Here is a 16,982-nt window from a genome sequence, read left to right on the forward strand (position 1 = left end):
TAGAACGTTGCCTTGAACCTACCAAAGGGCATTGCACCACCCAGTAAACGAATTTCATGAAACAGGCATAAAACCCTTAAGAGGGTGATTGACAGGAAAAGCATTTGCGTTCTTCGGACACTTTTTATCTCAAACACCAAATTCATATTCCAAGATACTTGGCGTGATTATAGACTTACATCCAACAAGAAAATGCCGAACACAACAGTAGAACACGGTGTTCTTAGAACGTGCATAAAAACGCAATGTTCTTTTTATTAGATAATATTTTCTACTTGCACAAACATAATCAGTCATAACCGCAACCAAAAAACGTTCCACAGAAGGTAGGCAACTGGTGAGAGGTACAAGCTTAGTTATGGTTTTTTGCACTACTGAGCCTCACCCTGCTTGCTAAGTTCTTGGGGTTCAAGGGCCTTCCTTGGGGTTGTACACATTGAGAACCCTTTACCTTATAGTATTACGCTGAGGAGGCAACAGTAGGTGTTGCAGATTAAACCAGCATGGTCAACTATACACCTCAAAAGTGGTTTCTTTTGGATTTAAAGGAAATTTGCGGCCCTCTCTGAGCCTTCTGGCTAAGATCAGTGTAGAATCCTTACATGTAAACTGCCTGTCGTCCATAGCTACATTGTGGACTATGGTTCTTCAAACCCCACGTACCCCATCTCGTTCACTTCAGGGTACAGGTAGTTTTGAACACCACCAACTACATCGAGAGATGTGGCTTCATCTTGCACTTCAAGTGACCATTTTTTGCAGCACAAAAAGTTGATTGAAATAAAAACTGTCTCCTACCAACCCTTGTCCATTGCACCAACCATCAGGGATTCGAGAAAGACCACATAATAAAGATACTGAATGAGGTGATGACCAGATCCTCGACCAGAGACAATACCTCTTCAAGGGGTCAGCTCAGACAAGCAAAGAGTATACAGACCCAACTTGGAAAAGATGCTTCCATCTCAACCAATAGAACCGGACTCCTGATTTTGGTTGAGTCCCATATTAGCCTGCTATTAGCAAGTCGTCCTAAAAAATTTACATCACGCAAAACGCTCAAGCAAATAACATCAAAGCCTTTGACGTTCAGCATACTTGGAGCCTTGGGACTTCATTTTTGTTGCTTGATCAGATCAAGAAAAAGCAATGCGATATTCCAAGTTACTGTCCAGAGCCAATTTTTTGTAACACTTTTGACAACCGTTAGCAGCTGAACAAGCACTAGTCAGCACCACCACAAGTTAGCCAACAAAATCAGGTACTATTTCCTGTTCAGCAAATCTCGCTTGATTGGAGTCCCTTAACCTCCAGAATCCAAATAGCAGAACATGTACAAATGATCGATCAAGAACCTGCTTCGCATGCTTCTTAGGTGTATTGTGCCAAGTGCTCCATGATTTTGCAGCTTACCTTTCAAGATAGCTAGACATGGATAAGCGAGAGACCTAGCCGGGTTTCCATGAAAATTGGACCTATCTCATTCACATTAGTCATAAGAATCATGGTACAGTGGTTAAACAGGCAAACATCAAGAAACCCACATAATGGCTGATATTGGTAGCACTAACAATAAAATAACACCACTAAACTGCGACACTATTTAAACAAAACCTTACAGAAGAGATGGAAAAGCCTTTACCGAATCATTAGCTCTCCTTACTGCTAGAGACATTAGTGCAGAACAAAACCGAAAAAAGCTGAGGAGGATAGATATACATGTCCAATTGCCACAACGTCATTCAAACAGAGTATCCCCATCGCTATGAAGAAAATTTATCACCAATAGAAGATTAGACCACCATTTGGACACCTCGACATATATAAACATCAGAAGGCCCAGGATTCCAGCTGCCCTGACGATCTTAAAAAAACGAGACCCTCCACTAGAAGAAAGGATTAGAGCGTGGAGAGAGTTTAATGAAAACTTGAAATGAACCAGCATCGAATGACACAGAAACCCATCACTGATGGGGCAGCATACATCACTCAACAAAAATCAGCTCCCTCAAAACGAGAGCTTCATCACTCTGAAATAATCTTCAAGCATCAGGAAAACAACGGCTAAAGACATTGAGAAGCATGGGGGATACATGGATAATATATTATCAGAAATACCTGTAGACTTTGACTCTCAGAACAAAAGAAGCTTTCTTAAGAATGTACACTTTTAATTACATAGCTACATCCTATACATAAGCTACGGCTTTCCCTGTACACATTGCGTCAAACAGCGCCAACAAAGCTCCTCCAAAGAGTCCACGGACCACAATAATTATCCCAGGACCAAGGAAATGAGCCCAACCAAATTTTGACTAAAAGCTGGAGGCATAATGCTACTGCTCCAGAATAACTTCCACAATCACCTGATATGAGAATCATATGAAACAAAAACAGAAACTGGAACAATAAGCGGCAATTTATCTATATAAAGAAATAGCCTTCTCAGGTTTTCCCTGGAGATCGCTGTAATGTCAACAACTTCACGACTGTCAGTATATATCCAAAGATCAGCTGAATTTACTCTCTTCAAACTATCACGACAGAAGGGGCACGACTGTGACCGTGCTCCGCTGCAGCAATAAGAATTGTAGCATTAGTTTTTTTCAACTCCTTTCCTTTTTTTTTTTTGGATTCTTTTAACCAACAAACTAATCCTAAGGAAACGAGAGAGAGGCAGAGAGAGAGAGAGAGAGAGAGAGAGAGAGAGAGAGAGGGAGGAAAAAGCTGGCAAAGACAACTTTTCTTTCTGGGGGCAAGTGTTAAAACCAAAGCACGATTTTTCCGGATCCAAAACGAGGGTCGGTTCCCAAAGCTACCATAATGGTTACCAATAATCCCATTGTTTACCCAACAGAACTTATAGGATCAGGATTCAGGAAGCAACAAAAACAAAATAAACCAAAGTGTGATGGACGGTAGCACTTCATGCACAAAGCATGGTTGCAATTTGGCAGGACAACCTTACTGTTCAGCTCCATACAGATTCCACACTCTTCCTCCCTCTCGATATCTACTTCAGTAAATTTTCCCCTCTCTTCGTCATCTCTACTCTTGTACTTTTCTCTACAAGCCTCTCTCTGTTTTCGATCTTCCGCATCAGTTATACCTCTTTGGAGTTGTAACAGAGAAATTACAGCTGCTCAATGAGAAACTCCAATGTAAGACGCCGACCGGCCAAAACGCTGAAGACACAGAACAAAAAGAAAGCGTGCTATAAAGTAACGAGAAAGGACAATGAGTTGGCTCACCATAAAATTCTAGGATGCTGGCTTTTCTTTCATGCATGGACATCGTAGTTTTCCCATCTACATAAACCTGAAGTACGCCGGCTAGTTAAAAAACTACAAAATTTGAAGGAAACATACAACCGGAATACCCGAACAGATGAGGAAAAAGGAATGGAAGCGCAATTGAGTGCCAATGGGCTAGCATTGGAAGTAAAAACAAAGGAATACAGTAACTGCACGGACATAATGAGGTCTCGTCCACTTATTCTAGCCACTTCTCTTTTTACTTTCTCTTGCAGATTCTTTGATTGAATATTGCCCATAAGGATGATTCTTGGAAGAAGAAATGGTTCTCTGATCAGTTTCCGGATTTTCTTTTCCTTTTGATTATCCTTCGCAAATTCTTTCTGGGCTTGTGCAGCTATATTATCTTCTCCATTCTCCCCTCCTCCTTCACTTTTTCCCCCCGTTCTTCTCCAGCACGTGATAGTGTGCTCTCCTCTAAGATATTTTTGATCCTTCTATATTTGCTTATTCAGCAAATATATCATGCTTCTGCTCGTCCTCTTCGAGCAAAGTTGTGGTCTTTCCTTGCAATCTTTTCGTTCTTCTTTTGCCAAACAGCGATTATTCAACAACAATCTCTATGAACTCAAGCATCTCACCTTCTCTCTCTCTCTCTCTCTCCATGTGCTTCGTATGCTGTGTGCCTTTCTCGTATTCGTTTTCTTTTTGAAGGAATTTGTTTGCCTTAGGATGAAAGGAGGAAAGGGAAAGGGAGCTACGAAGAAAGAGGCATCAATAAAGCTTGTTGATGACAGGTTAGAAATAACTAGTTTCAATTAGTTCAATTGAGTCTTTAGGAAATTACTATTTTGCTTCTCATAGCCGCCGTTGGCACGCCAGTAACCTTCAAAATTTTCCTTGTACGTTTTACTGGGTATAGTATTCTACTTTTACTTTGCTGAGAAAATTAAGAAAGAAGCATGTTCATATTTTTATTCTGAAAAAACATTCTGGCAATTATCTTAGTCTGTCATGAATGGGGTAACACTCTGGCATTTCCCGCTCATTTATGGGAAGTCCAGATTTGCAGTGTCTCAATATGTTACTGTGGATGATTGTTTTACATTCGACTCAATTGTCAAAACACTTGTGTGACGGAAATTAGCAAAGCCCCAGCATCATGTCACGTCACGAGCAAAGCCCTCGGCTTTACAGAATGAATTGACCACCTCTTTTCTTCGGCCACTTTCTTTGTCACGGGCGGAGTTTCTCGAGCCCGCACGGCGCCGAAGGCGTTCCCCAAAGCCTTCGGCTAGCCGACTCTCTCTTAAGCTAGCGGAAGCGTTCATCTATTTTTTGGGACTGTGGAATATACAAGGAGTGCAAAACACTCGGCACACCATCACCCAGGTTTATCCCATTGTCGGCCATCGGCAAGCCGTGGCCATGAGACCCTGTTAGAACGTCGCCATTCCTCCAAGTGCCTATCTCCTTCCATGCGAAATCTGGGTGGAGGTAGACTTCCCTTGGGAGGAAGTCCCTCGCCGAAGCCAGTTGACGACTATATGTCATTAAGTAAGGCGGCCGACCATCGCCCTACTCGACGATGAACATTCACTTGCTCACCCCCGCGTGACTCTACGCGGTTGTGGCACGCAGCGTATGTGTCCACTGGGGGAATTGCCCCTAACCCACGTGCACCCCCTTGTGCATCCAAACACTACGCGTGGGGAACCCATTTGATTCCCCAACGACAGACTTGCACTTCCAAAGGGACTGTTCACATTGATGCATTGATTCGCTTCGTCGCTGTACCACCGCGATGCACATTCCACGTGCATTGTTTTCTGTTTGACTTAGCGTTCGATTGGATCCCACATACTTCCCAAGCTATGCCTAAGCTGGCCAAACAACATATCCTTCTACTGGCTTGGCCGGGCCAGACATAGTCGGCCGGCAACATTCTACCACCACCAAAATCGTCACTGTCCTCAGTGACTTTGCCCCGAGCGAGAGAAGTTCAACAACCATTCCCTTCATTTCTTTTCAACTGAGCCTACGTCCGTTCGTCTGATTGCCGCATCCGTCAAGTCGCGGCTACTTGCATATCGGGTGTTTTGCCTCTAGTCCATTCCTTAGTATCATCCCACTTTTCTGTCACTGTTTGCACTTTTTCTTAGTAAAGTCCGGAACATCTCCGACAACCACTAAGTCTCAAACTTCCAAGCTGTGTTGCCAACCCGTGCACATGTTCCTTCCTCGAGACATGTCAACACTAAGGGCACTTGCCCTCCTGGACAATCCTTTTCCACGTCGGGTCTCACTCTATCTGTCTCAGCGAGCGGCTCTCTTGGCCCTTCTGCTTCAGACACCATCTTCGGAACGTGTGATCTCCATCTGGCCAACACCAACGCGGTCACCTGAACCAGTGTCCGACGAACATGCCCAAACCCTTAGGGCACCAAACAAGCCAACATTTTTCAGAACCACTTGTTTGTTATCATCGCAACGTTCTCATCTTTCAAGTTCTTTCCGAGAAATCGTCTGCTCTGATACCACTTGTCACGGGCCGACTTTCGTTCGGCCCGCGTGGCGCTGAAGGCGTTCCCCCAAAGCCTTCGGCCAACCGACTCTCTCTTAAGCTAGCGGAAGCGTTCATCTATCTTTTGGGACTGTGGACTAGACGAGGAGTGCAAAGCACTCGGCACACCATCACCCAGGTTTATCCTATTGTCGGCCATCGGCAAGCCGTGGCCATGAGGCCCTGTTAGAACGTCGCCATTCCTCCAAGTGCCTATCTCCTTCCATGCGAAATCTGGGTGGGGGTAGACTTCCCTTGGGAGGAAGTCCCTAGCCGAAGCCAGTTGACGACTATATGTCATTAAGTAAGGCGGCCGACCATCGCCCTACTCGATGATGAACATTCATTTGCTCACCTCCGCGTGACTCTACGCGGTTGTGGCACGCAGCGTATGCGTCCACTGGAGGAATTGCCCCTAATCCACGTGCACCCCCTTGTGCATCCAAACACTACGCGTGGGGAACCCATTTGATTCCCCAACAACGGACTTACACTTCCAAAGGGACTGTTCACCTTGATGCATTGATTCGCTTCGTCGCTGCACCACCGCGATGCACATTCCACGTGCATTGCTTTCTGCTTGACTTAACGTTCGATTGGATCCCACATGCTTCCCGAGCTATGCCTAAGCTGACCAAACAGCATATCCTTCTACTGGCTTGGCCGGGCCAGACATAGTCAGCCGGCAACATGCTTACCCTTGCTTATTATCTGCTTGCCCTGATTTATTCCCGTCCCGCCTCCCATATTCATGGGGGCAAGGTCAAGCTCTACGTAACACCACCACCGCCTCCCTCCACCCAAGTCAATTCTTTTTTTTTTTCTTTTTGATCGATGGCACCACCTATAGTGGTGGTGCCAAGACATCATCGTCAAGGTGAGGTCCCTTGACTGACCATAAGGACATTGGTGCCACTGGACTGACAAGTGCCAAGAAGCCGGACCTAAAGAGGGGTGCGTAGGCTTATTTTGTTCGTTGGTTGCCTTAAGGTAATTCGAGAGTGAGAATTGAAAGCGGTCTCAGTAGGAAATCATCATAAAGAAATTCTGGGACAACAAAAAATGAGGGGAACATGTTGGGATCATTTAGATCCTTTGAAAAGCAATATGTGGAATCATTTGGAGAAAATTACTTAGTGAAAAATTAAGAAAAAATAGAGAGCAGGAGTGAGAAATTATGAGCAGGTGCAGGCATTAACTCCAACTTTTTCTTCTGTAACCGTAACTGTGGGAAGCAGGTGCTATCTCATTTTGGGTGCTTAACAAATAATGCAGCAAGCAACTTTCCTGCCAAGATTTGCAGGAGGGAAATTCCTCTTAATGTACTATTTCAGAGTGCCAACAGATTGGGTTCTTCTACTAATATGGTCTCCTGATCGGAAGAAGAAAGAAAATCACTATAACATGCTGATATTTCCCTTCACTTAGCAACTTTTGTTTCTAAGGTCTTGCTGAAAGCCAGTTCTGAATTCTTGATTGATAATTTAACTACCCTGAACCATTCTATGACTGATAGGTACCTTGATGGATTCGTTACCTTTTGTTGCTCTCTGGAACAATCAATCGAGGGCACTGACTGTTAAGCCCATTTAGTCTCAATTTTAGAATGTAGGCTATATGAAACAGAGTTTTAAGACTTTTCTTATGCTTTTGATTTTTTTTTTCTCTACAGGAAGCTTGGGAAACGGAAGGCTGCTGTAAAACCAAGCAAAAATAGTAAAAGGGCAGAAAAGAAAAAAAAATTGCCAAGAAAGATCCCAATAAGCCCAAGAGACCTCCTAGTGCTTTTTTTGTATTTCTGTAAATTCCGTCTCCTCCTTATTTGTCATTCTTCTTTAGGTTGGTAGCATGGATTTGAGCACCTTTGAGAAAAGTTATTTTACAATTCTCAATTGTTCATGTTGTTTTGAATTTGTTATAGGCTTTACGTTGCTTTTCATTTTCTTTCTGCAGGGAAGAATTTAGGAAGACATACAAGCAAGAGCATCCTAATGTGAAGTCTGTGTCAGTGGTGAGTTTTTCTGGCTACAGGCTATAAATTTTAGTTCTAATGTTTGTTAAATCTCTAATAATTAATTCTTAGTATTTTCTCCAAATTAAAGGTCGGCAAAGCAGGAGGTGAAAAACGGAAGTCAATGTCTGATGCTGTGAGTCCTTTTTTTGGCGTTTTTACACTTTTCCGATCTTGTTTCTTGCATTTGTGAGTGCGCATTATCATGCATGGAATATAACTTCATTTTTTTGTCATGTTTGACTGTAATTTTCACGTTCGGTGTTGGAATTTTTTCAAGATGCCACCTAAAGCTGATTCTGAGGATGTGTAGCTTGAGCATTTAATTTGCATTTATTTCTCAGCCCTCAGATGAGGCGTTTCATTCTATTCAAATTTCAAAGTAACTCCAAATTCACTGTATTTCTTTTCTGTGGTTTTACTGATACTTGATATGTAATTCAAGTTTTTAAGCTATGTTTATTTTTTCTCTCCCAAGTTGAGGTGTTTGATGGTGTTCAGAGAAACTTCAGATTCATCAAATGTTAGTGCCTGGCCTCTTTTCTTTGGTTTATCATACCATGAAGAAACAGTCTTTCTCTTTCACTGTAAATAATTTTAGTCTTGTTATTTCTTCTTCATGAGGATTTTCAATACACAGTTAACCCCTACCATATGTGTTGTTATTAAGATCCGAGACATCCTTTTGACAAATCTGGTTCCAGGAGGTGTTTCATATATTCTTTGTTTTTTTGTATCATTCTAAAGAACTCAGCTTTAGTCTTTCCAAGTAAAGAATACATCAAGCAGATATATTTTATTGTTTTATTTTCAGGATCTAGGGCTTTTTTTTCCTTTGCAGTCTCTCTCTCTTTCTCTCTCTCTCTTTCTCTGAAGCTGTTGTTCTTGGTTGGTAGGAGAAAGCTCCCTTTGAAGCCAAAGCTGCAAAGAAGAAAAGTGAATATGAGAACCTTATTTCGGCCTATAACAAAAAACAAGTAAATCTATTTTTGTCGTTCTTTTGACTTTTGACTACTGTAGCTGTTCTCTTGTTCTGTAGATCAGCATATTCTGTTCTGCTTAACAGGAAAGTGTGGCTGATGATGGTGATGAAGAGTCTGACAGGTCCAAGTCTGAGATGAATGATGATGAGGATGAGGAGGATGAAGAGGTAAGGGTGTCATTTTTGTAGCATGACATGCCACTGCTCTTATATTAATTTTGCAAGGCAGGACTTTCTGTGCTCCTTTTCAGCATTCAGCAGTGTCATGCTTTGAAAACAATTATGCAGAGTTGTTGTTATTATGTTTTTTTTTTTTATGTTAATAAACCTGGACTTATTCAGGAAGAAGAGGAAGAAGATGATGATGATGACAATGACGAGTAATGCTATAGAGGAGCATAGCATGAGCTATGTAGGTTGTGCTGATCTTTTTTTTTTTGTTGATACATATGAGCTTTAGGATTCACAGGGTTTTGTCTTCCAAAAGCAAAAAGAAGCAGCTCCTGCTGTTATGTTCCTAGTATCTGAAGCCTGTAGTATATGAAAATTATTCTGAAAATGCAAGTGTTTGTTGTTCTTAGCAACCTCCTTTTTGCTTTCAGTAATTTGTAGCTTTCTGTAGTGGCACTGGATGCCCTTGGAGATTTGATGGAGAGAATGTGTCAGAAACCATAGATATTAAGTGATATATCTTCACGACTAAATGATAGAGAATTTAGAAAGGCATAGAGTCGTTGGACATTCATTTGTGTGTTGCTGTAAACATATGATTGATTTTGTGACATGATCTGTCTAGACGGATTTGGCTGGTCATATTTCTAGGTGAATGTTAAACGGTCAAGAATCATGGGGATAAGCAAAAGTAATTTATAACCTCAAGTCAAGTGGCACTAGGTAAAGGTTTCTACTTAAAGCATGTATACATCCATCAGATGAGATATAAAAAAAGGATGAAAGATCTAAGTCACCTGAATGCGTGTGTTAGGCACCTGCACGCGCGTTGACGTGACACACGTGCGGGTGCGGGTTTGCCTTCGACTCTGCTCCAGCCCGAGTCCAGTGAGGTCAGCCGCACGGGTCTAAGTTTGTCTATTTTTTTACATGCACCCAACTCATGTCAATAACGAGTCGGTATGGTCAGCATGTGTCAAGGAGAATTTTGTCCTCTTTTTTCACTTGAGTTTGAAGTTTTAAAAGACTCATGCGTTTAGGGTTTAACCCTTTCACGTGTGGGCAGTGAGCACCTCCTTCCTCTGTGTTCGACTTCCGAGTGTCCTACCTCTTGCGAGCAGCAGATTTTCTGGCAGTGAGCCCTCCTTCATTCAATGCAACCTCAGGCATTCGACGAATACCGGCGGGGGTGCCAGTGAGCATTAATCAGTGACAGCAACCTAAATCAGTGATTTTGACTGTGTAACTGGGTTTGTGTTTTACAAATCTTTCAATTTTTTTTTGGTTTCTTACGAATGTTTTCATGCTTAATATTGTGGTTGTTTCTTTTTTTGTTTTTAATGTGTTGGCCTGTTTCCTATTGATTTGCCCCAATTTGTGCACGCTGTTCTGAGTTTTTCACTTTTTCATTGTTGTTATTTGTTTTTTGTTGTTATTTTATCTTCTTTTGCTTCTTTATTTCATTAAGTTGTTATTATTTGTTAATCTATTTCAGTATTTCTGTTCTGTCCAAGCCATGCTTTTTCTGTTGAGGAATGCTGTTTTTAGTTGTATGTCAGTTATTAGTTAATTCCACATAACTTTTTTGTTTGACAGTTTACTTTTTAATTTTACCGAATGCTGGTTTTACTTTTTGTTTTACAATTATCAATCTCTCATTGCTTGCTGCAAGAATTAATGTGCAGCCGTACAATACACCGTCTGCACATGTAGGAAACTAGGTAGTTTGGAAAAGGATAAGATGATGCATGTCTGCATTTTGAGTATTTGACATATTTTTATGATTATATTTATTGATTAGTTATATTATATCTTTAAGTCATAACTTATGACATTGTCAGTTATTTTTTATGATTAGCTGCACCTACACCAGCAACCACACGCCACACTCAGGTGACATAGTGAAAGATGACTAGGCTTCTTAGCAGAGTGGGAAAAGGAGGAAATCTTGGGAATTTTGATCATTCAAAGAAGTCTATACGATATGGTTGGCTTCTAATCTATGTCAAATGCATGTTGCACATGCGTACAGCATTTCCAAAAAGCTTGGGTGCTGTCTGGACATGGCTATATACATGCTTAATAAGATTGTCAATACATGGTAAGTGCATTCGTCAGCATATTGTAATTCCAAAATTAAAAGTTAAAAGAAAAAAGATAATATAGTTGATTGAACTCCAGAAAGTTATGTATTTACCATTTTTTTGAGGTGCCCAGATCCATAACCATGTCCTGAAGTTTTTGAAACACGGTTGCTCCACTTCTTAGGAGTGTCCATGTGAATGCTTACGATCCTGCAAAATTAGCTGCTATAAATGCAGTTACTGTATCCTTCTGATCTGCTGACATATTGTTTGTACTTCCAGCGATCGCCTCTGCGTCATCAGGAAAACCTTCTCGAGTAACAGTAGAAGCAAAAGACCCCTTGGTAAGTATCTCTGATTCCTGGATTTCTGTAAATTCCGTCTCCTCCTTATTTGTCATTCTTCTTTAGGTTGGTAGCATGGATTTGAGCACCTTTGAGAAAAGTTATTTTACAATTCTCAATTGTTCATGTTGTTTTGAATTTGTTATAGGCTTTACGTTGCTTTTCATTTTCTTTCTGCAGGGAAGAATTTAGGAAGACATACAAGCAAGAGCATCCTAATGTGAAGTCTGTGTCAGTGGTGAGTTTTTCTGGCTACAGGCTATAAATTTTAGTTCTAATGTTTGTTAAATCTCTAATAATTAATTCTTAGTATTTTCTCCAAATTAAAGGTCGGCAAAGCAGGAGGTGAAAAACGGAAGTCAATGTCTGATGCTGTGAGTCCTTTTTTTGGCGTTTTTACACTTTTCCGATCTTGTTTCTTGCATTTGTGAGTGCGCATTATCATGCATGGAATATAACTTCATTTTTTTGTCATGTTTGACTGTAATTTTCACGTTCGGTGTTGGAATTTTTTCAAGATGCCACCTAAAGCTGATTCTGAGGATGTGTAGCTTGAGCATTTAATTTGCATTTATTTCTCAGCCCTCAGATGAGGCGTTTCATTCTATTCAAATTTCAAAGTAACTCCAAATTCACTGTATTTCTTTTCTGTGGTTTTACTGATACTTGATATGTAATTCAAGTTTTTAAGCTATGTTTATTTTTTCTCTCCCAAGTTGAGGTGTTTGATGGTGTTCAGAGAAACTTCAGATTCATCAAATGTTAGTGCCTGGCCTCTTTTCTTTGGTTTATCATACCATGAAGAAACAGTCTTTCTCTTTCACTGTAAATAATTTTAGTCTTGTTATTTCTTCTTCATGAGGATTTTCAATACACAGTTAACCCCTACCATATGTGTTGTTATTAAGATCCGAGACATCCTTTTGACAAATCTGGTTCCAGGAGGTGTTTCATATATTCTTTGTTTTTTTGTATCATTCTAAAGAACTCAGCTTTAGTCTTTCCAAGTAAAGAATACATCAAGCAGATATATTTTATTGTTTTATTTTCAGGATCTAGGGCTTTTTTTTCCTTTGCAGTCTCTCTCTCTTTCTCTCTCTCTCTTTCTCTGAAGCTGTTGTTCTTGGTTGGTAGGAGAAAGCTCCCTTTGAAGCCAAAGCTGCAAAGAAGAAAAGTGAATATGAGAACCTTATTTCGGCCTATAACAAAAAACAAGTAAATCTATTTTTGTCGTTCTTTTGACTTTTGACTACTGTAGCTGTTCTCTTGTTCTGTAGATCAGCATATTCTGTTCTGCTTAACAGGAAAGTGTGGCTGATGATGGTGATGAAGAGTCTGACAGGTCCAAGTCTGAGATGAATGATGATGAGGATGAGGAGGATGAAGAGGTAAGGGTGTCATTTTTGTAGCATGACATGCCACTGCTCTTATATTAATTTTGCAAGGCAGGACTTTCTGTGCTCCTTTTCAGCATTCAGCAGTGTCATGCTTTGAAAACAATTATGCAGAGTTGTTGTTATTATGTTTTTTTTTTTTTATGTTAATAAACCTGGACTTATTCAGGAAGAAGAGGAAGAAGATGATGATGATGACAATGACGAGTAATGCTATAGAGGAGCATAGCATGAGCTATGTAGGTTGTGCTGATCTTTTTTTTTTTGTTGATACATATGAGCTTTAGGATTCACAGGGTTTTGTCTTCCAAAAGCAAAAAGAAGCAGCTCCTGCTGTTATGTTCCTAGTATCTGAAGCCTGTAGTATATGAAAATTATTCTGAAAATGCAAGTGTTTGTTGTTCTTAGCAACCTCCTTTTTGCTTTCAGTAATTTGTAGCTTTCTGTAGTGGCACTGGATGCCCTTGGAGATTTGATGGAGAGAATGTGTCAGAAACCATAGATATTAAGTGATATATCTTCACGACTAAATGATAGAGAATTTAGAAAGGCATAGAGTCGTTGGACATTCATTTGTGTGTTGCTGTAAACATATGATTGATTTTGTGACATGATCTGTCTAGACGGATTTGGCTGGTCATATTTCTAGGTGAATGTTAAACGGTCAAGAATCATGGGGATAAGCAAAAGTAATTTATAACCTCAAGTCAAGTGGCACTAGGTAAAGGTTTCTACTTAAAGCATGTATACATCCATCAGATGAGATATAAAAAAAGGATGAAAGATCTAAGTCACCTGAATGCGTGTGTTAGGCACCTGCACGCGCGTTGACGTGACACACGTGCGGGTGCGGGTTTGCCTTCGACTCTGCTCCAGCCCGAGTCCAGTGAGGTCAGCCGCACGGGTCTAAGTTTGTCTATTTTTTTACATGCACCCAACTCATGTCAATAACGAGTCGGTATGGTCAGCATGTGTCAAGGAGAATTTTGTCCTCTTTTTTCACTTGAGTTTGAAGTTTTAAAAGACTCATGCGTTTAGGGTTTAACCCTTTCACGTGTGGGCAGTGAGCACCTCCTTCCTCTGTGTTCGACTTCCGAGTGTCCTACCTCTTGCGAGCAGCAGATTTTCTGGCAGTGAGCCCTCCTTCATTCAATGCAACCTCAGGCATTCGACGAATACCGGCGGGGGTGCCAGTGAGCATTAATCAGTGACAGCAACCTAAATCAGTGATTTTGACTGTGTAACTGGGTTTGTGTTTTACAAATCTTTCAATTTTTTTTTTGGTTTCTTACGAATGTTTTCATGCTTAATATTGTGGTTGTTTCTTTTTTTGTTTTTAATGTGTTGGCCTGTTTCCTATTGATTTGCCCCAATTTGTGCACGCTGTTCTGAGTTTTTCACTTTTTCATTGTTGTTATTTGTTTTTTGTTGTTATTTTATCTTCTTTTGCTTCTTTATTTCATTAAGTTGTTATTATTTGTTAATCTATTTCAGTATTTCTGTTCTGTCCAAGCCATGCTTTTTCTGTTGAGGAATGCTGTTTTTAGTTGTATGTCAGTTATTAGTTAATTCCACATAACTTTTTTGTTTGACAGTTTACTTTTTAATTTTACCGAATGCTGGTTTTACTTTTTGTTTTACAATTATCAATCTCTCATTGCTTGCTGCAAGAATTAATGTGCAGCCGTACAATACACCGTCTGCACATGTAGGAAACTAGGTAGTTTGGAAAAGGATAAGATGATGCATGTCTGCATTTTGAGTATTTGACATATTTTTATGATTATATTTATTGATTAGTTATATTATATCTTTAAGTCATAACTTATGACATTGTCAGTTATTTTTTATGATTAGCTGCACCTACACCAGCAACCACACGCCACACTCAGGTGACATAGTGAAAGATGACTAGGCTTCTTAGCAGAGTGGGAAAAGGAGGAAATCTTGGGAATTTTGATCATTCAAAGAAGTCTATACGATATGGTTGGCTTCTAATCTATGTCAAATGCATGTTGCACATGCGTACAGCATTTCCAAAAAGCTTGGGTGCTGTCTGGACATGGCTATATACATGCTTAATAAGATTGTCAATACATGGTAAGTGCATTCGTCAGCATATTGTAATTCCAAAATTAAAAGTTAAAAGAAAAAAGATAATATAGTTGATTGAACTCCAGAAAGTTATGTATTTACCATTTTTTTGAGGTGCCCAGATCCATAACCATGTCCTGAAGTTTTTGAAACACGGTTGCTCCACTTCTTAGGAGTGTCCATGTGAATGCTTACGATCCTGCAAAATTAGCTGCTATAAATGCAGTTACTGTATCCTTCTGATCTGCTGACATATTGTTTGTACTTCCAGCGATCGCCTCTGCGTCATCAGGAAAACCTTCTCGAGTAACAGTAGAAGCAAAAGACCCCTTGGTAAGTATCTCTGATTCCTGGATTTCCCCGCAGAACTGCAGAACAATAACATTACTAAGGTCGACAATCCACCCAGACGCAATAATCACAGCAAGTTACCCAGTAAGCCGACGAACGTCCAAGTTTCAGTGAAGAGACAGCATACATCGCAATGGAGAACATCGTCAAAGTTCGGCATGGTACAGTTGATGCAGAACCACTTCTCAGTAACTTCAGGCTGATCTTGTTGATGGTACCAGCTCACCAGATCTTGCAAATGACCGTCTCCATGTGCTCTTCTCTGTAGCCGTGACTGAGTGGAGACTGCAGTCAGAATGTCGGAGTTGGGATTTTCTCCGGGATGACCACTGACGCTGCCATTTCTCGAGCAAACACCGCGGGCAGCAGTTCCCATTTCCGAAGCCTCATCTTTTTGCTGGATAGCATTCTCAGTTAGATCCTGTACAGATGCCTTAACTCTCTTACCGCTTTCCCCTACAGGGTCGCCTATCTGTTCTTTTCCTGCAGCCCCACTGTTGCCACGATGGAACCCGCCCATGGCAGCAGCCTTGTTTTTATAACAGCCATTTTCATTGGCATGCGAGTCTCCCGAATCCATGACAATCCCACAACCAATGCAGTGCCTCGTCTAGATCAGAAATTAATTTGGATCCTCAGCCAGGATGCACGACGCTTACACTAATAAGGAGCGTGCGAATATTGCATATGAAGTTATGAACCCTAGGAATGAAAGGAGATGAAACCTTGCGGTTTTGAGAAAAACTGCAATGATTGCCGGTAGGTACCTTTTTCCTTCGCTAAAAATGCATGTTCATGTGCATCCAATATCAAAAGCAGGATAGGAAGAGCCATCACAAGGTAAGAGAGAGAAAGAGAGAGAGGCCCTAAAATCGAAACCAGTCATTTAGGACAGTAAATGCAATCGAGCAACAGCGTACTAACAGGTAAGAGGCAACAGGTGATCCACCATGGCGTCCAGGAGAAGTTTCTTGCAGAAGTCACCAGCGCAACCACCGAACCACGCGCGTTCTTCTTCGTGTGTCCATCAACATGTATTCATCAAACATCAAACCCTAAAATCTTAACGTCATAAACAAAACATATACCTAAAACCCTAAACCTTAAACGTTGAACACCAAAACCTTATGCCCGAAACTCCACAATCCTTACACTAAATCTTGTTGTTACCTCAGCGAGTCCGACTTTTTACCATCAACTTTTTTTTGCTCGTTAGCGCTTTCTCTTTCTATTCTCCTTTTGTTTCTCTTTGTCAAAGAACAACGTGGTGGGGCGATTGTTTTTCTTCACAGGTAAGACGTCAATCCTCTCCTTCACCATCCCTCTCTGGCATCATCTTTGTTCTTTTTCTCTCCCTCTCCCTATGTATGTTGGCTAAGTGTGCCATCTCTCCCTTTCCCTCTGTATGTCAGTGGCACGCCATGTAGCAGCCATCATTCAAGAAGACTCGAGAATCCCAATATCTCAGCGCTGTGACCGACTTCTTCCGGTTGGTTAGAGGATCGTCGATTGCCGCTATATCAAATGTAAAATCGCTAGTGCATGGTAAAATCCTAACTATCGGTTGTCTGTTGTCAATCTTGATGCTATTTGCTTCCATCGATGTTGTTTTTGTCTTGTGTTCTCAAGTACTTATGGAAAGTTTTGGGTAAAATACATTTTTTCTTGTACAATTACATTTGTGAAACTAGAGAGCAATTCTTTCCTTATGCTAATAAGAACAAACATGAACGA

At 40.8% G+C, this 16,982-nt stretch overlaps 1 protein-coding gene and 1 pseudogene across 9 annotated transcripts; one reads left to right on the forward strand and one right to left on the reverse strand.

Annotated features, from left to right (window-relative positions):
- Positions 1-1,985: 1,985 nt before the first annotated feature.
- On the reverse strand, positions 1,986-16,832 carry LOC116251424 (uncharacterized). 9 transcript variants are annotated; one of them, XR_007572707.1, is made up of 6 exons: positions 15,376-16,832; positions 15,000-15,265; positions 11,179-12,568; positions 3,252-3,318; positions 2,964-3,139; positions 1,986-2,573 (listed from the first exon to the last, which is right to left on the reverse strand). XR_007572707.1 is itself a non-coding variant. In XM_050076501.1 (4 exons), the coding sequence occupies exons 1-2, from the start codon at positions 15,826-15,828 to the stop codon at positions 15,089-15,091; spliced, it is 630 nt and encodes a 209-aa protein (XP_049932458.1). In that variant the 5' UTR covers positions 15,829-16,815; the 3' UTR covers positions 1,986-2,573; positions 3,252-3,318; positions 15,000-15,088. The 9 variants fall into 9 exon arrangements, 4 of the variants coding, with proteins under 4 accessions (XP_049932458.1, XP_049932457.1, XP_049932456.1 ...); XR_004171673.2 differs by lacking the exon at positions 2,964-3,139; XR_007572709.1 differs by lacking the exons at positions 2,964-3,139; positions 3,252-3,318.
- Positions 3,325-11,172, forward strand: LOC116251425 (high mobility group B protein 1-like; annotated as a pseudogene).
- Positions 16,833-16,982: the final 150 nt, after the last annotated feature.

The sequence above is a fragment of the Nymphaea colorata genome, chromosome 3, assembly GCF_008831285.2.
Source record: "Nymphaea colorata isolate Beijing-Zhang1983 chromosome 3, ASM883128v2, whole genome shotgun sequence".
In the NCBI taxonomy this organism is placed as follows: domain Eukaryota; kingdom Viridiplantae; phylum Streptophyta; class Magnoliopsida; order Nymphaeales; family Nymphaeaceae; genus Nymphaea; species Nymphaea colorata.

Bases quoted from the DNA above. Each gene is read 5' to 3' on its own strand.
- LOC116251424 (XM_050076500.1), bottom strand. From the start codon at position 15,828: ATGGATTCGGGAGACTCGCATGCCAATGAAAATGGCTGTTATAAAAAC. The intron at 15,266-15,375 runs GTATGCTGTCTC...ATTGTTCTGCAG, and splicing joins ACGATGTTCTCCATTGCGAT to TTCTGCGGGGAAATCCAGGA.